The 19,619-nt window shown below is 43.3% G+C and overlaps 1 protein-coding gene across 1 annotated transcript; it reads right to left on the bottom strand.

The window, feature by feature from the left end:
- Positions 1–3,132: 3,132 nt before the first annotated feature.
- LOC114604108 (glycerol-3-phosphate dehydrogenase 1-like protein) lies at positions 3,133–16,490 on the bottom strand. The gene is made up of 8 exons (XM_028743938.2): positions 16,115–16,490; positions 10,016–10,193; positions 8,738–8,878; positions 7,316–7,454; positions 6,583–6,695; positions 5,193–5,426; positions 3,972–4,078; positions 3,133–3,313 (listed from the first exon to the last, which is right to left on the bottom strand). The coding sequence occupies exons 1-8, from the start codon at positions 16,153–16,155 to the stop codon at positions 3,217–3,219; spliced, it is 1,050 nt and encodes a 349-aa protein (XP_028599771.1). The 5' UTR covers positions 16,156–16,490; the 3' UTR covers positions 3,133–3,216.
- Positions 16,491–19,619: the final 3,129 nt, after the last annotated feature.

The raw sequence follows: 19,619 nt of genomic DNA, 5'->3' as shown, positions 1-19,619 counted from the left end.
GCCCTGCCTCAACCAAGCATTGTGGCAGGGAGAAAAGCAACCAACCTTCCTGAAGAATGCAGCTGGAGAAACAAGAGCTATCTATTTATATATCACCTACAAGCCAAAATGGCATTAAGCTTCCTTTGCAATTGCAGTCTGCAGAAAGAAAAGCCTTCTATTGGAGTGGCATTTTTGGAAAGGGATCCTCATGCGTGGGAGGAAAAAGGATAATCCTTCCCTCTCCAAATAATTTCCCATGGTACAATGTACATGTGTATGTACACGTGTATGCATGTGTGTCATGTTAGCAACCCCAAGATGCAAGAGGGTAGCTGATCATGAGAAGACCATTGGGTGTTGATGCTATGCTTGAGGCATTCATAAAATGTATTAACTGCTTCTCGCCTCAGATTAGAGAAATTAGATTAGATTCTGCAGTAGAATAATGTTTCCCACACTGGAACAAATAATTTCATAAAACTGCCTCTCTGTTTCAGGAACGTTTTGTTCTTTGGGGATGCATTGAGATTTCAAGTTTATTAGAATGAGATTGAGTGTTTCATCAAAAATGGGTCAGGGTGGTGTTTGTTTGTTTTTTAAAGAGAGCAAAAGTAGCAGTAGGAAGCCATAGACTATTTCAAAACACAGAATATAAGAGCACATCCCTGACTCAGGACAGAAATCAGTAGATGCAGTTGAGTTAAACTGTATTTACATTTCAACTATTACTATCATTAATTAAATCTGTATACCGCCCTTCCTCCGAAGATTACAGGGTGGCTCACAACAGAAACCTGTTGTGTCCAGTTAAATACCCACAATTTTTCTAAATACAGTCGTACCTTGGATCCTGAACGCCTTGGTACTCAGACGTTTCGGCTCCCGAATGTCACAACCCCGGAAGCGAGTGTTCCTGATTGTGAATGTTCTTTGGAATCTGAAGGTCTGACGGGGCTTCCGCAGCTTCCGATTGGCTGCAGGAGCTTCCTGCAGCCAATCAGAAGCCGCGTTTTGGTTTCCGAATGTTTTGGAAGTCGAACAGACTTCCGGAATGGTTTCCATTTGACTTCCAAAGTACGACTGTACAAAATAACACTGCCACCATTCTTCTTGGCAAGCACACGAACAATAGGTGCATTACTGTATTTAGCCTGACAAGACTCCTCACTATGTTAGCATTCACTAGCCTACCAGTCATTCTAAACAGGGAAAGATGTTTTCTGATGAAATGTCATAAGGAAATATGACCCATGTTTTACTTGATACTATAGAATGCTGCATATCTTGGTTATGAGGAAGGAAATGAATGTTAAAGCAATCTCCTACATAAAGCTGTTCATTTTAAATATTTTCATTGTGTTAGGTCCCAGTTATTGTACAGATATGCTCAAAATAAACCTACTTGAAATATTAATTTTATCTAGACAAGTTTCTCCATGCCAGTGAGCTGTTTTCTATTTCAGGTTCCCAACTTGAACTCGTGGGAGGGTTTTATGAGAGCATACTTACATTTTATCTTATTATTTTATTTTGTGTGGCTTGAATAAGGTATAGATTGTTTGGGGGGGATCTTACCTATCTCTGCATATGTGGGCCAAAGCAGACACTATGCTTATCTGAATTAATTTCTATGAATGTTATACAGTTTATAGCTGGGTAGTTTAAAATCCAGTATAAGCTGTGGATGAGCAGTAGAGAACTGTCTGCGGATGCACATCTCTTGAGAACCAGGATCATGACTCAGAACAGTAATACAGTTAGAGTTTGTATATATGTGCAGTCTGTCATTCCGTAGTACAAAATGTCAACATAGATTTTTACATGTAAATTGTACTTTGTCGATTGATACAAAATACTATTTATGCAGAACTATTCTTTTCCACTTCTTGTCATGAGTGGACTTCAGGCTGGATTATGTATGGTGTTTTATGTGCAATTGATTTTATTATTTTTAAAATATGTGGAAGATTCTTTTAGCATAAGCACTTTGAGCATTAGTGTCAAATTAAAGAACCTTGTCTTAAAAAAATAAATCTTTGGTCCTTTTTGTTTACAGAAAACGCACGCTTTCTAGAAAGAAATTGAGTTCTGTAGCAAGAAATGTAGAATACACTGCAGCTGCTCCGAAAAAACTGAATTACTCAGTTGAGAGATAAGCATGCCATTATTTTAAACTTTTCAGTACTGTTCTACTTTGTTTTGATATCACTTTGGGATACCTCATGGGAATTATTTCATTCATAAATGATATTGTAAACAAAAGGTATTAAATTGCCTCATGGGAATTTGATCTAGCTTCCATGTGTGTTTAAGCTCCACATAGCTGCATTTTCCTCCATGAGCTTACATTTTCCCTCAGGACTGTGAGGGAAAGCAGTTTGTTACTGATAGCATAGCTTTGTGGGGAAGCTAGCAATAGGTACACAGCTGAAAGAAGAGCTGAGAGTCAGCAGTGGACTGAGAAGGAGAAATCTAAGATGAGGGTGGGCAGAGGTGAAGTAGGATTTGAAGAACAGGGCAGAGGAAGTGGAACTGGTGGGGCAGATCTCCTTCATCCCGGCTGGAATCGGGGGAAAAACAGGAATCCTAAGGAGGCCAACAAAGAACAAGGCAGGCAGTGGGCAGGAAAGCATGGGACAAGATGTGGAGCCATTGAAGGGAGGCACCAAGGAGAGAGTAGGAGACTGGCAAAACGTCGTACGATACCTGGAGCGTTTTGACTTGACAGTGACCTCCCTGCCAAGTTCTACCCCATTCAATTTCACAAGTTGATTTCCACTACTGAGCCAGGCTTTTTTGGCTTCAGTAGATCCAAGTTGAAACATGTGTCACTCAGGGGAAAGAAAGCTTCAGAAATTAAAGACACTGCCTCAGGAGGTTCTTAAATCTTTCACTGGAGGTCTTTAACGAAAGGCTCAACAAGCTCACCTGAACAAGAATGCACTCTTCTGTTCCATGTCTGAATTCTCATGAGTGACTTTGAGATTACACCCTCATTTTCAACTTCCGAGCCCTATGTAATATCCTCCACTTCCCTGGCTTCTGAAGTTTATACTGAGATGTAGTATCTAGCTGACTTCACTTTCTGTGGAAATAGTTACGCTGTTTTTCTGTATAGCCTGTGACAATGAACACGAAGTACAGATGATATCGTTTTGCTTGCTTTTATTCAGCATGGTCAAACTGACAGAATCATCGTGCAGAGATCCTTAACTGGCAAGTCACAACACTATCTTACATGTGTTCCGGATGACTCTGCAAACAAGTGATGAACTCTTTGATAGACTTCCCTTCATAGCAGATCAGGTAGACGTTCACAAATAATGGAAACCTGGGAGAAATGCAATTGCTAAAGTAAATTTTCATGCAAAATACAACCAATTTAAATTTTTACCAGCAAGGTCATTTTTAGCTGGCTTTTCAGTACACGGCTGATGCATGATGTAAACTTTATCATAAGATACAGGGCAGAATACTATCGATATATATTAATTTAAAGCACTGTAGCAAGTATGAATGGGATAATATAAATTTCTCTGTCTCAAGTCCAGTTCTCAACATTTCCACGTCAATTTGCAATTTTTTTAAAAAGAAAAGCCTCATGAAAATTCACCGGCATTTTAAAGCTGATTTCTCATTATACATATTATTTACAAATCAATTTTCTATAATGCATTGTATGTTATTTTCTCTTAGATGTGCACTTTATCCTAATATATGTGTTTTGTAAACATTGCTTGGCCATAGAACTACAAGCAAAATTCAGAGAAGTGTGAATTTTGAATGATGAGTGTGTTTTGGTTCCCATACCTTCTCAGAAAGCGTGAATTATGTAAATTCACCTTTAAATACAAACTAATCCCCCAACCCTAGTGATGGCTCACAGCAGAGACACCCAAGAGTTTTTCCATGGCCAAAGGAGCCAGCAAAGTGCAGAGAATATTCTGACTTCTCAGACAGGATATTTAATAGAAAGTCAAGCTACATACTTGTCAACCATTTTCTTCTGCTTCAGGATTTTGTAGACTTCAGCAGATGTTTGAGGCCCTTGTAGCTTTTGCCCATTCAACATTTCTTTTTCTAGCTGTTCAATTGTCTGGAAATTATTTTTAAAGAGTGTTAAATCATTTGTATTTGGTTTAAAGGAAACTGCATCACTAAACTCCATTTAAAGCTAAGTAATAAATGTGAAATGGGACGCGGGTGGCGCTGTGGGTAAAAGCCTCAGCGCCTAGGGCTTGCCGATCGAAAGGTTGGCAGTTCGAATCCCCGTGGCGGGGTGCGCTCCCGTTGTTCGGTCCCAGCGCCTGCCAACCTAGCAGTTCGAAAGCACCCCCGGGTGCAAGTAGATAAATAGGGACCGCTTGCAAGCGGGAAGGTAAATGGTGTTTCCGTGTGCGGCTCTGGCTCGCCAGAGCAGCGATGTCACGCTGGCCACGTGACCCGGAAGTGTCTCCGGACAGCGCTGGCCCCCGGCCTCTTGAGTGAGATGGGCGCACAACCCTAGAGTCTGGCAAGACTGGCCCGTACGGGCAGGGGTACCTTTACCTTTACCTTTAATAAATGTGAAAGTGCTAAAGCCGGAACTCCCTTTGTTCACTTTTGCAAAGAATGGAAATAATAATTTTGTGCAGAATCCAATCTAAGCAATACCCGAGATTTACTTATACATACTAAAAACGTATGTGTTTTTAAATTAGGACAAGCATCTCTCATTTGGTATTATTTCCAGCTAAACTCTGTGTGACACTAGAAAGCCCACACAGCTATCATGATGAGTAGTGGCAGATACCGACCACTGATTTGTCTAATCTTTTAAAGCCATCTAAGTTGAAGACCATCACATCATTTTCTGGGAATGGATACCACAGTTACATGGTGTGAATAACTATGTCCCTTTCTTTGTTCTGAATCTCCCACCATTCTTTTTTACTGGATGGTGCCTGGCTATATTATGAAAGGAGCAGAGAGAAGAGCTTCTTTCTATCTACTTTCTCCACATTATGCCCAATTTAGAAAGGTTAACATCACACAATGTCAGTTATTAGCAAGGGGGCTTGGTCACTCATCCACAAACAAATGCATGCTGTAATATACTAGTTAGATATGCCCCCTGCCCTCATAAGTAAATGCAGAATACTATTGGGAAAGGGCTGATAAGACAAAAGTGGACCCATTACAGCAATTAATATTGGGGGGGAAACACTTACTTTTCCACCACGTGCAAAAGCTTCAGCCACCTTCCTGTTGCGTCCCCCGTAGCATGTGGTAATCAGATCAGCAACACCACAACTTTCCAGAAATGTATTTATTACAACGGGGCCTTTGCAAAAGAGTTTAGCGAAGGCAATCATTTCCATTAGTCCCAGACGAATCACAGCTGCCTTGGTATTGTCACCTTGGCCCAACCCATCACAAAAACCAGCCCCTACTGCAACGATATTCTAAATCCAGTTGGGACAAGGGGAGAAAAAGAGAGAGAAGAAAAATTCACATGAGACAAAGGCACCACGTTTAATGACTTCAGAAAGCATGAATGCTTAGCAAAAGTTGCCATTCACAAATGCATTCCAACAGCTGCATTTCTCCATTCAATTCCTCCTAAATGCCCCCAAGTGCAAAACTGCATGCAATTCAGTGGTCTATTCAGAGATAATTCAGCAAGTCGTGTCTGCAAGTCTGGTCACTATAAGAAGTGCTGCTGTGGTTGAAGAATATGTCTTGGTAGTGACAAGCCACACTTCTTGTTTTTCTCCACAGGATCAAAGCAGCTGTTGAGACATTTCCATAGGATCAAAACAGCTAATGAGGTGAATGTTTTTAAGTGAGATAGTGATATGAGGGAGGGATCATAGCTCTGTAGCACATGGTTTTTAGGCAGAAGATCCCAATTTCCCTTGCATCTCAAATTAAAAGCATCAGGTAGAGGGTGAAATTAAATGGCCTCTGCTAATGACAGAAGTAGACAGGACAGAGCTGATCTACAAATAGTCTGACCTAGAAGAAAACAACTTTGGATGTATTATAGAGTAATGCCTATGGTGCTGTGTGGACGCTGGTTTTTCTTCCTCTATCAGAAACCTGAAAAGAAGTATTTCACAACTCCTCATAGTGGACAAAAGTATGTGTATGTTGTCCCACCTTCAACAAATCTCTAAAAAGTACTTTATCATATGTCCTACAAACTCCAGTGCAGACGTTGCCTAGAAAGTCATCTAAAAAGTGACCAACATAAAACTAACGGATCTCGCTTAAAAAAATAAGTAATTGGACATATTTTCCCGCTGCCTACATCAAAGCCAATAAAACTCACTGGAGAATAGTATGTCCAAAGGATTACTTTTTCTCTGAAGTGACAAGTCACATATATTTGCTTCCTAACTGGCGGCAGCGATTTAACAACCAGCTATTGTCCAACCTATATCAAGGCCATTTTTAATTAATATAGCAAGTGGGATGTAAGTGCAGTTCTCCCATTTTACAGATTTGTAAAGCCAATGAACAAATGAATGGGAAAACACATGAATTTTTTTTTTAAGCTTAGCTGGCCACACAGCTTGCAAAAACTGGCCTCACAATATTTGATTTGGAATGACTCACTTTTAAGGCTCCACAGAGCTCCACGGTGTCACAGTCATCTACCACAGTAATTCTGAAATTTGGGGTTTGGAACAACTCTTTATAGATCTTCCCACTTTCAGGATTTTTGCAACCTATGAAAAGAAGCACAGTAAATCAGGACTGAGGTGATGGCCAAGTAACAGCATATCATATGACCTGGACTTTAATGGAAGCATCTCTTCTCATCTCAGCTATGCTTGTGACTCACCATTAGATATACCCAAACCCAGTAAGCTTTCTATAGGGAGAGATGCTCATTAATGATTTGTAAATACGCTTTCAGTGTTGTGTTATCGAAAACACAATAATGCCTGTATTCAAATGCTACAAACATTCCCATTTGCAACAGGATGGGCAATAATAATAAAAACCACCTAGGTCAGCTGTGAGTGTCAGTGAGATGTAGAGGTTAAGAGTGTTGGACTAGGGAGACCCAGATTCAAATTCCCACTCATCCATGAATCTCATTGGGTGACCTTTGACCAGCTGCTACCTTTCATTCTTACAGGGCTGTGCAGAACACTGCAACAACAAACAAAACAGTTGGCAAGGTTTGGGGGGGGGGGGAGTCTCGTAACAGCAGCTATAGATTCACAGATATATCTTCCAGATCACCGCAAAGTGGAGCAGGGGAAACATTCTGGATCTATATTCTGAGTAAGTGGACTGAACTGATCCCTGGTTTAGTCATTAGTCTTGAACACAGAATTACCAATGGTGGTTTCACAGAACTTTTCATCTGCCACTTCGTTTGCGATGTTGGCTCCCATGAGTACACTGACTTCTATGCCCAGCTTCTCTCGAATGATGTCCGATATGAGTTTCAGTCCTTTAGGGCCTTCGTCTATGCCCTGTTTAACAGGAAGGCAGTGAACAAATGTAAGACTAGCCTTCCTTGCACTTCAGTAGATGAAACATAGATCTGATCCTGTTTTACTCTATGAAATTGAGCCCGTGCAGGAGTTGTTTACAACAAAGGGTAATGGGAACAGACAGCACATTGTCGGGTTGATATATATCTTGGTTATGATCCACACAGTACATTTCTCTTAAGATTGTTTGATGTGTGTTACATAGCCAACTTTTTATATAATAACATAAGCTTTAGAAAATAAAATAATATATTGTGGGGAAACGACTAGTCCTTTCCAAATATGGCACTTTTGCCTTCTGTTCTGCATCTTGGGCTGTCCATAGCTCTTGAAACCAACTCAGAGGCATGGTTCATTCAGACTGCAGGCAGAGAGGGAGTGTGCTCTAGTGTTACTATTATTTATCACCCAAGGCAGGTTACAACAATTAAAACACAAGGTTAGAAACAATTTTGTCTGCACCCCATAGGAGCCAACTCCTAGGGACAATGGGGGCTTCAGCCTTCCCAATAAAATATTTGAGGGGGCTCCCCTCCAAAAAAAAAACATTGATGGGCATTCCTATTCAAATAGTGTGTGCACCGTGTCATGTTGTAATGATCTCAGGCAGGCAAGCAAGCCCTGATAAGAAGTAATGAGACTCCAGCAGTTTTATGTTAATTTATTTACACACAAAAACCACACACATCTAGAGCACGGCTTCTAACCTGCTCACATTGACGATAGTTGGCCAGTCTGAACCTCCGCCCCTTTCACAGCAGGAAGGATGCCAAATTCCCGTCCTTCCCCTCTTTCCCTTCCGTTGTCCTCTGACCTTATCCAGTCTCCTATAACGGGGAATAAGAGGCTGGTCTTCCCCCTCCCCACTTCCATTTGACACACTCTCAGTCCTCTGTTTATCTGCTGATTGCCTAGCAACACTTTGGCTGCCTCCTAACTCTCCCACTTCTTGAGAGCTAACAGTGTCTTCTTCTGGAAGGGTGGTTGAGCTACCCCTTCTTGGCTCTGTCAGCTAGCTCTCATCTGCAGTCGGTCTCTCACTTAGCTCAATTTCTGAGTCTGACTCTTCCCCTGCGCTCGGGTGAGCCACGTTCCTGACACATGTTATTGATTATGTGGGGCAGGGCTTACCTGGGCACCCACAATATTTTATTCAGGTTGGCACCCCTGCTGCGCCCTATATGCAGTCATGACCCTGGAAATTTCACTGTTCCGTTTTCTCCCTAACCAGTCCTACCCCTTGGGAAAGGTTCACAAATTACCTTGATTAGCGAAATTCCAATGGCTCCTTGTTTTACATGGCCAGTTAGCTGCTGACAGATTTTAGGAATGAACTGATGAGGTATAACAAATATTATAATGTCTGCACCATTTACTGTTTCTGCTGGGTCTGCTACAGCAACCTGAGACAATGAAGAAGAAATTTTAAACATTCTATTATTGAAAAACAAACAAGGGCAGCTATCCAGCAGCGTTTCCCATAGCGGCAAGAGTGGATTGAGATGACATTCACATATATATGCATTTTGAGCATGCAATGTGTATTTCCTGGGGTTGCGCATGCAGGAAGGCACATCCATATATGCAACACAAGCATTTCCTGCAGCAGTCTTAATATGGCCAGCTGTCCTGAATTGAGGTCCGTACAAAATAACATTGATCTACTAACTCACATGAAAACACAATGTTCAACTTCATAACTGCCCATGAATTTTTGGAGAGAGAGAAACCATGCTTTTACATTTATATTATAGAGATATTTAAGTAAACATAGATTTAAGCTTTGCATCTGAAAAACTTCTTGAAGTATGTTAGCTCAGTTCTCTTAGCAACCTAATTCTATCAATGTTTGCTCAGAAGTAAGTCCATTGGTGAGAGGCTTGCTTTCAAGTAAGTGTGTATAGGATTACAGCTTGGCAGCCACTTGGAGATGGGGGGGGGGATCAACCTCGTTACCTGTCTTTGTTGTGCACGTTCTACAATTTGGGACACAATGGTCTGCAGCTCCTCAGAGTATTCTGGAATACTGAGTAGGTTTGGAGACAAATAATGTATCTAAGCCTAACCAATTGCAAAACTCACAAGGTTCTTGCATTGTTCTGACAGCTGTGCCAGGATTTCTTCTCTAGTTTAGATAATGCACAACTCATATCAATGTCTGTGTGTACCTATGCTGCTCTTTAATCAATTGCATTATCTTTCTGATATATTTTGAGTACAATTCCCTTCTCAGTCTGCTCCTGGGAAAGCTGCACAGCTGCTATGTTGTTGTTGTTTTAAAGAAAGGGCAGATTTTTCTAAGCTTGAGGAGTGGGGTGGGGGTGGAAAAAAGCCAAAAAGGAGAAGCATGGGAGTAGGGTGTTTAGCTCACAATGTTAAGCACGAGCCTCATAAAAAGTGAGTGACTCAAAATGCAGCTATTGTACACTAAATTCCCAGTGTGGAAACAGCCTTTGATACTTTGAATTGCATTCCATTATGGCTAAACTACACTACCTGTAAAACCTGAAACTACAGTTAAGGAGTGACATTGAACTTACCACGTTAGGAGGTAACTTATGCCCTGGGAGATACTTCACATTCTCATGGTCTTGGTTAATTATTTCTGTGAGTTTTCGCCCATCGATTTGCTCTTCAAATACCCACATATTTACAGTAGGGTTAAATTTGAGTGATTTCTGGGTATTTTTGCCTATGATTTTTGCAATGGCACTTCCCCTTTAAAAAAAGAAAAGAGGGGGAGGAAAAGAAGGCAAATAATTAAAGGCAGGGTTAACTGCATCCCCACTCACAAGAAGCGTATGGTTGCACAAGCACTATATCTCAAGAATTTGGACACAAGCAAAATTCGCATAGTAATTTGGATTTAGCAAACTTTATAAAGCTTTACCTCCTGTAGTAAATTTCACAAATGGCTGCCAATGTGTGTACTAGTGGAATACAATATATGTACTGTACACATGCACTGCTTGTGCACTTTGGATGGTCACTTTGGTGATGCTAACATAGCAGTTTGACTTCATTCCTGAGGATGCCCTCCATTGTCTTTCGAGACAGACGGATGCCAAAACCAACACCCCACATCAAAATTCCATGTGGGGTTTTTTTAGCAAAGAAAATTGGCAGTTTAGTTACCTATGTCATATTTAGACCTTAAATATTTTAACTGAGGAGGAAGTATGTGTTAAGTTGTGGGTGAACATATCAGACGACACAGCGATTCTTCAAACAGCTCTTGTTTATTCACAGGCCAGAACAGAACTGAACTGAAGGGTTCAGCCAGCCTGCTTATATAGAGCTGCACTAGAATGCAACAGTAACCATTTTCTATAACTATCCAGTCACTGAACGTCACTTTCGATAAAACCTTATGGCTTAGGGCCACAATACCCCCAAAGACACCTCTCTCCATGTGAGCCTATCTCAACCCTGAAGTCATAATCTGAGGCCCTTTCCTCATGTGCCTCCTCCATGAAAGGTCCGGAGGGTGGCAACAAGAGAATGGGCCTTTTCTGCAACAGTTCCCTGTTTGTGGAATACTCTCCCCAGGGAGGTTCACCTGGCAGCTTCATTATACACCTTTAGGTGCCAGGTGAAAGCATTCCTCTTCAACCAGGTCTCAGGCTGATTGATATCCAATGCCTTTTTAAATGTGATGTGGGATTTCTGGCTTGTTTTTGTTCTTATTTTTAGTCTGTATTTTGTGTTTTTTATAATGCAAATTGTTGTGAACCACCATGAGATCTACAGATGAAGGGCAATATTAAACTTAACAAATAATAAAAATGGGGAGAAATGTCGGTACACAAACCTTACTTGAATTATCACACCATCTTGCCTAATCTCTATAACAATAATTCCTAGTGCTTTTCTCCTTGTTCCATGCAAATAGAAAGGAGACCAGGACTTCTGTCCCCCAGAGGACGTTGCGGGGGGGTGCAGTTTGCCCCAGGTGTCATGCCTAGGGGGGTGACAAACTCCCTCGGGCAGATTGGCGTGGCAGCGCTTGCACCCCCAGTCGGCGGATTTTTGTGATTGGCATGATCACTGTCGTGAAAATACGCCCACTGATCGCGCAAATACGCCCTGTGATCAGCCTGGCACCCCCCGGCAGGTGGTGTTTGCTCCGCTCGGCGGGTGACGCTCGCATCCCCAGCTGGCGGTATTATGCGATTGGCGGGCAGATTTTCATGACGACGATCGTGCCAATCGCGAAAATTTGCCCACCAGGGATGCAAATGCCGCCTGCCATGGCATGCCAGCCTGGGAGGCTCCCGTCGCTGGAGCACCCTCTGTGAGAATTGCCGCCACTGCTGTTCCCTCAATGGCTTCCTTGGGGCAACATCAGAGTGTCACCATTGCAGATCCAGTGAAGTTACACTGTGTTTTTCTAAGCTAGATTAATGGTATTCAAGGTCATTCAAGCAAACACAACTTCCTCAGGAGAGCTATATCTGAGCGCCTTGTGTTGTGACTGAACAAGTGAAAGTAAAACAGAACCTGGGAGTCCCAAAATTCTGTCAGCAAAATTGTATCTCTAGCTGCTCCACAGAAATGTAAGCCACATAGAGCTACAGCCGAGAGACCAGTTGAAAAGCTTTTCAAATTAGTAGTACAAATAAAGCTGGGTTTTCAGGTGGTCTGAGTGTGTTGAGCTACCACAGACTTCACACATAAAACTCACGTCTCTGAAGTTAGAACTTAAATAAATCTTTAAAATGCTGGCAATACCTTTTTGCATATGTCTGTGTCAAGCATATCGAAGCCAAAGGTCATCTTGGCTAAGAGAAGGCTGCTATATCAGCATTGGATCTCTCTGCCTCACTGAGCCATGTCCTAGCAGCTGCCTTCATCAGAAGGCAAAAAAGCTTTTGACAGCTTGTACGTTTCTTTCTTAATATATTTATATTCTCCTAATGACTCCACAAGATAGCTTGTGATACCTATTAAATCTGGACTATTGAATTCAGGTTCACAAGTTATATACAACAATCTAGAAGAGCTCCTAACCTACAGGTCACCAGAGAGGAGCAGACAAACTACTCCTTAAGACTCTTCAAGCAAAACTTTTGCACATGGGTTAGTTAGTCACACTGATGAAAGAAAAGTAAACATTTGCATAAGGTGGGGGATTCAAGTCCACATTTGTGATTGTGGGTATTGAACAAGAACATTGGTTGTTCCAGAGTTCAGGCCAACTAATCTGAAACAGGAAGCTGTGGTATTGAGCTGTCCAAGAATCAGGTTCGCATATGTCATGCCTGACATCAGTTTGATGACCACATTTTCAAAATGTTGATTTTGTTTGTCAATTTAACAGCTAATAAATAAACAGCTAATAATAACAATAAAACCAAACCAGCAGCAAATCAGAAACCATTATGGAAAATAAAGATTTAAAGGCCTGACAATGAAATCTCCAAAAACAACAACTGAGAAGCCGATGTTTAGTATGCAAGGGGTTGTTTAGATGTTTTTGAAAGTACAGCATTGCTGACCATTGAACTTTCACATCTATTTTGGTAGCTTAAAGGAATGCAACCCTGACTGCAAATGTTACAGATAAGCTTGGCGGTTAGTGTCTCTGACTCAACTCACAAACAAAAGAGCTCAAAATTTTTCCCCACCTCTGAAGGACTCTGACTTGTAGCCTATCACATGAGAGCTGCATCAGGGATATGGGGTGGGTTGCAAGACCAAACGCCTAACCTCTGTTAGACACAACCATTCTGCATGTGTACATGAAAGGCACAATTCTTATTTCTTGTAGGGGAGCCAGACATCTTTTCTGAAGGTAGTTCCTCTGTAGCCAGGATATCACCAAAAAGTTGGTATTTTAAGCTACCCATGCTATGCTGTTGTGTCCGGGGGCAGCTTTAATTGTGGCTCATTTTGTGTTTGGGTGCAAATAAGAGGCCTTTACCAGGATTGGTGCCATGTTTGAGGGAGCTTGCCAGGGGTCACCTTGCCCAGGGCTCCATCAAACCTAACAATGACCCTCTGGTGCCCCCACCCCAGTGCTGCCTTCAGCCTTTCAAAGCTTACCAAGGGACTAGTGGAGATGCTCTGGGCACTAGAGAGGCTACATGGGTGGAGTTCCAAGAGCACAGCACAGCTCCAGCTACCCAGTACACCCTTGGTCCAGCAACAAAGCAGTTGTAACAGCCACCATCATTTTCCATATCTCCAGCGCTTCTAGGTGCCACCGCTGAAGTGTAGGATCTGCTACTGTCAATCTCCATGCAGCTAGAGCCTCCAATCTAACAAAGGAACTGGGATGGTATATTTCTGGTGCATTGTGGGTTGAGGCTTAGGGAACCTGCCTACCTTTCTGCAGGGCTTGCCTTCGTAGGTGGACTTAAGGTGCAGATTTAAAGTGTCATATTTTCCTGTGAAAGTATCCAACAGCTTGTACCTTGAATGTGGAGTTGGTACAGTTCATCCATGCTACACTCTGTGTGATCTGTTACTGCTTTGCTTCCTTTCATCTCCACCCACTCCCTTTTCACTCCTGAAAGAGGTATAATCTCTACCTAACTATCCAGACAGGAATCTTGTGCTGCCCTTGGCTGTTGTGTCCCATCTCACATGATCAGTCTTTTCCTTCTTCATACAAACAATGGTGAATTTGCACCAAACTACCAATTAAGACATCATTCAAGTATGCCACGAAGAGAGAAAAGTTAAGAATAAAACACACAAATCCTCCCTGTTATTTTCAAGCTCAACCTCCACCCTGCTTAACATAAATTCTGAAACTTGCCCAGGGTTTACATTATGGAGTATGCATCTCTAAGGTCAAGGAGTTCTATAGCTCATCAGAAAAGGTCACTGAGGTGTACAGCCATAATGAAATTTGTGTAGTTGCCGGTTCTATTTATTTATTTAGTGTTGTTATTGTGGAATAAGAACAAAGCCCCTTTCATTGGTGTGGATTTCTAGGAGAGTGCCCAAACTGGATGTTAAGATAACAAAGACTTGTCTCTGAATGCACTGTTCTTTGAAAGAATGGAAAGGTAAGCGTAAATCTTTATGTAAATCTGAGCATAGTAATCTGAGAACATACATGAAAAGGACAAGGGTGGGGAAGACAGGGAGAAATAGGTATGACTATAATTAAGTCTCGGCCTGTCGGTCAGGGTGTGTGCAACATTTCTCTCTCTTGAGAGACCAGTAACTCCTGCAAATAAACTAACATTCCATTTCATAGATGGTATCAAATTATTCCACGCTGCGAAGACATGACTACCAAAAAATGCAGGTTTCTCTGCTGGTCTAGAAAATAAATTTTAAAAATCCAAAGTGTCCTTCTTGGTCAGTGTTAGTAATTTTTCCAGTTTGGTCCCATTAACTGTGCTGGTTGCTCCTAATGACTTTCACTTAGACCTACAGGAAGCTACTGTGGAAAGAAAACGCTTGAGAAGAATAAACAAAAACCTTCCCTTTCTGATGCACAACCACCATCTTGCTCTGCAAGTGCACATTATGAAATAGTACCCATGCTGGCTTTCAATGTAGGGCTGATATTATGAAAGCACAGGAATAATACGTCTAAAACAAATTTGGGAAATTAATCCCAAACTGATTTCAAAAGGGGGGGGGGGTATAAAATGTATGATAGTTTCATGCCCGTTTCCCCTAGCATTTTTCTACCAGGGGAACTCAGCCTGTCACTGGATATATTCCCTTTGAGGCCAATGTTCTAGTCTGATCCGCAGGTGCTATAGAAACACATGAAGCATGGTTCAGACTGGAGGTGGAAACGCTGCAAAACAAGCAAACGATTCCCTCTCGCAAAGCTCTGGAAGGCTGTAGTCCAAAACATGTCTTAGGGAAGCCTGGGGGGCATTTCCCCCGAGTAAACTGGTACAGGTCTGTGTCGGTCAGGGATTTCTAGTCTGTCCGACTGTCTACAGACTGTAGTCTGTCGGTCTACAGCGTTTCTGCTTGGATTACAGAGCTGCTCTGCGCTTGTCCCTTAATTTATAGCAGAGGTGGCCAACCGATAGCCTCCCGCTGCTGCGGAACTACAGTTCCCAGCACCCCTGAACATCGGCCCTGCAGCCTGGGATTGATGGACCGTCCAACAACCATGCGAGCGCCAGAGGCTCCTCATTCCTGTTTTTATAAGGTACTGACATTTCAGGGGAGCAAATGCAGCCGCATAGAACATAACAGATGCGCCATCAGCACCAGCATGTCTGCTGAGCAGGAAGCCCTATTGGATTCAGTGGGGCTTACTCCCAGGTAAATGGGATGGGATTGCAGCCTAAGCAACCTCGTCTGCTGGTTTCCTCTGGACTCTCGTGGGGAACGATCGGGGCAATCCAAAGGCGATTAAATTTTCTAAGGTGAAGCGGGGGCGGGAGGACCTGGCATTTTTGCGCAGGTGTCCAAGTTAGGACAGATATGGACCTGGATATGAAGGCAGAGCGAGAGAGAGGAAAGGTCCGGAGAGGGATGGCTGTCTCCCTCCGCGCTCCCTCGCCCCCTCTCTGGATAGCCCGTCGGCCACCCTCGGCTTTTGTTGCAGGGGCGCACATGCACCCAGCTCGTGGCTGGGTGGCTGGGTGGGTAGGGTGCTCTTCGTCCTCTGCCCCCCTGCGATTCCCCCTCGGCTCCGTCCGAGTCGTACTCACCAGTTCCCGGAACCGATAATGCAGACTTTGAGCGCAGACATGGTGGCTGGGCTCCCCAAGTCGTCTCTGGGTCCCTTCGCGCCCGGCGGCGTCAAGTTCGGCGCTCGTCCGCTTTAAGTATCCCGGAGGCTGGGAAAGACGCTTGACACACCCCGGCCTGCATGCGCCGCCTTGTCTGCCGGGATCCAGCCCGCGGTGGAAGGAGGTCAGCCCCTAAAGACCAGCCAGAGAAGATCGGGGGTCAGGGAGCCCAGCGGGCCGGCGTTGGAAGGGAGAAGTAGCTCTCTTCCTGCTGGGTGAGCCATTGGGGCAAACGAGCCCGGCCCCACCAACCTCAGGCCGCCCAGTGGTGGCTGGTGCTCGTTGGGCAGAAGGCAGGGAGGCCAACGGTAGGGGGAGCCAGAGCCAAGGTCAGGCAGAAGCCAACCTATCCTCCTCCCTGGTGAGCTCAACAGGGATAACACTGAGACTAAGGAGGAGGAAGCTGACAGCCAGTGTCACCCCCTGGACTGGCTGATTGGAAGAAAAAAGGCTGGCAGCTGCTGTGGGGCAGGCTGAGCTTGGTGCCCCATTTGCCCTAATGGACCAGCTTCCACAGCTTCTGCCAGACACGCCCCCCCCCCTTCTTTCTTATAACCAGTCCAGATTCTGGCACAGGCTAATAGCTCCCTCTTCTTCCTCAGTGTTGCCTTCATGGCACTCAACAGGGAAAAGGACGAAACTAGAGTGTGTTGGCTCCTTTCAGCCCAGGGGCAGGCTTTGCTAATCTTTTATAATATGGCACTCTGTGCAAGACCAAAATTTGGCATCCCCCAAATGGGTCTTCTCAATTTTGCACCCCCTCGGCTCAGGGCCTGTGGGGGGGAACCGCTCACACTAGCCTAAATCCAGTGCTGTTTCTGCATTACCACTCCTAACAGGCACCAGCTAATGCAGAACATTTTTCTTCTTTGGACTGTGTTCTTGTACCATTTCTGAGCAAACAATATGTGGAAGGACCCACATGTATTAAATATGAATTAATAGGTTTTTAAATTTGAATTCAACTTAAACATTCTGAGAAAACTGTCAGATCTTATGATTAAAGGAAATATAAATTTTAAGACCAATATCTTCAATATTAGCATATTCCCTAATCACTATCTGGACCACAAAACAAACATCTGTTTTATGGCTGCTGAACTTTAAATCATTGATTAATGAAGAACGAGTGGATGTGGTGCTAATGAGTGGTGATGATATATAGAGTGCACAATGCCTGTACCTGCTCTGAGAGCCTTCTTGACTAAGGCTGGAGTATAGATGCCATAAAGTAATCTCTGGGTCTGTTAGTTCAGGGTCTATTATTACAAAACAGAAAGAATAGGTCACACTGGAGAAGCAGAAAACTGATCCCATTCACCTATGAGCAAGCACCACTGAACATGTGCTTTAAATGTGCTTTAAATATATGGTGCACACACAAGCCATATATTAACTCAAGCCAGGCTCCTGCTAGGATTTACAATGCCAATAGTGTTTCATGTGGCATAAAGAATCCTAGTTTGGAGTGGGTAGGTGGGCAACGAATGTTGTTTTATCAGATCTAGACCCCAGTCCAGCCCTGATCCAGAACTACCAGTCCTGCTTCACAGATCCCTAGCTCCAGGGAAACACAGCTTTGCCCTTTTTGCCAGGCAAAGATTGCTCTTCCCCCGCAGTCATGAGCTAATCCATAAAACTGGAGTATCAGGACCACAATTAAGCCAAGGGAAACACAATTTAAGCGAGAGTGGGTGGCATGTGCAGATGCAGAGATTGCCATGTTGCCATAGGAACTGATGCACAAAAAAACCCAGTAGAAGTAATGGTAATGTAGCTTTTAGGAAGTAAAGTCCCATGACTGAGAAAGCAAAATTAACTCAGCACATTTGATGGCGCTATTAATATAATTGTGTTAAGATACAAAATAGACCAAGAGGGAATTGAAGTATCAAAGCTGAAGAAAATGATGTGGTTGATGAAACAAGATTCTTTCTTTCTTTCTTTCTTTCTTTCTTTCTTTCTTTCTTTCTTTCTCTCTCTCTCTCTCTCTCTTGTAGCCTCTCTAACTGGTTGTACATACATGCTTGCTAAGCTAACCCTACTCAAAGTATAAAGGTGACCTCAAGCAACACAATAGATATAGAAGTACTTTCTAAATATGTTGACAAGCAGGACTAAAGGTGTGATGCTGCAGATGGGAATATCCTTACTGTTCTTTTACAGGAGCAAATGCTACATTGAACATGGCCATGCCAGAAGCGCATAGCTTCCTTGTCACCACATGAAGGCCAGCCTCATAAAGGTCTGAAGTGGGTCACTGGTGCCATGAACTGATTGCACAGATTTAAGTTCAGTGGAACTGATCCCAATTCCTCTCCAAGTTTTCCCTCAGTCTCAAGTATTTCTGATAAATACCCAGAGATCCACTAATCCAGAAACAGCATGATAAGGTTAATAATGCAAATCCTTCAAACTCTTTTAGCAGTAGAAACCAGGGAAGCAGGATTGAGGGAAGCTGTAGGAAAGGGAGAACAGGGATGCAGTCTGGTCAGCAACAAAGAACAGAAGAGAAATGATGATATATGGGTCAGAGTTTGGGGAAGGGCTGAAGCTCAGTGACTGAGCACATGTTTTGTATACAAAGAGTCCCAGGTTCAGTCTTTGGTGCCCCCAGGTAGGTGCCCTGAGAGAGACTGCTGTGCAGTGGCGTAGCGTGGGTTGTCAGCACCCGGGGCAAGGCAAGTAATTTGCGCCCCCTAACCCGTGGATTTGCGCCCCCTAACCCGTGGATTTGCTCCCCCTAACCTGTGGATTTGCCCTAACCCCAGATGTTGCGCCCGGTGCAGCCGGCCCCCCCTGCACCCCCCACGCTACGCCACTGCTGCTGTGTGGCACTCTGGAGAGCCAGCCAGCATGGACAAGACTGAAATAGGCAGACTGATGGTTTTACTTAGGGCAACTTTCTGTGTTCCTATGCTATATCCTCGGGTACTTTAAACTGGCTTTGTTCTGAACAGATAGTTAGCACCCCAACCCCGGTATAATGAGTAATTTATTCTGCTCCTTCTGACAGCATGCCTCTAGCCGAAACTGGGCCATTCCCTTTCCCTATCCCTTTGAGGCAAAAGTCATGCATGCTTGAGCTGCATTAATAAATATGTGATTTCACCCCTCAGATAGCTTGATGGTTGTCAGGGGAACATATTTTAGGCTCCTTGAAGCACAAACAGGTTGCTTTTGTTCACATTAGGCATGTGAGCTATTGACTTTTGTGGGTGTGTTAAGTTTGCTACCTACACTTTCAAAGCTACATGTGGTTTGTTTGAGGCACCCAGCTGTCTACTGTTTGTTTAAAGCTTCAGCAAACCCATTCAGAATAAACCTGAATTGATTACCTGGTACAAATTACTAACATACGTTTCAAAGAGAAAGATGGCAGGTATGAACTGTACATAATCAGGACCAGCATATACGCTTGGTT

The sequence above is a fragment of the Podarcis muralis genome, chromosome 1 (genome assembly GCF_964188315.1).
Source record: "Podarcis muralis chromosome 1, rPodMur119.hap1.1, whole genome shotgun sequence".
In the NCBI taxonomy this organism is placed as follows: Eukaryota; Metazoa; Chordata; class Lepidosauria; order Squamata; family Lacertidae; genus Podarcis; species Podarcis muralis.
Note: the sequence above shows the minus strand (reverse complement) of the source record. Positions and strands in the feature narration are given on the sequence as shown.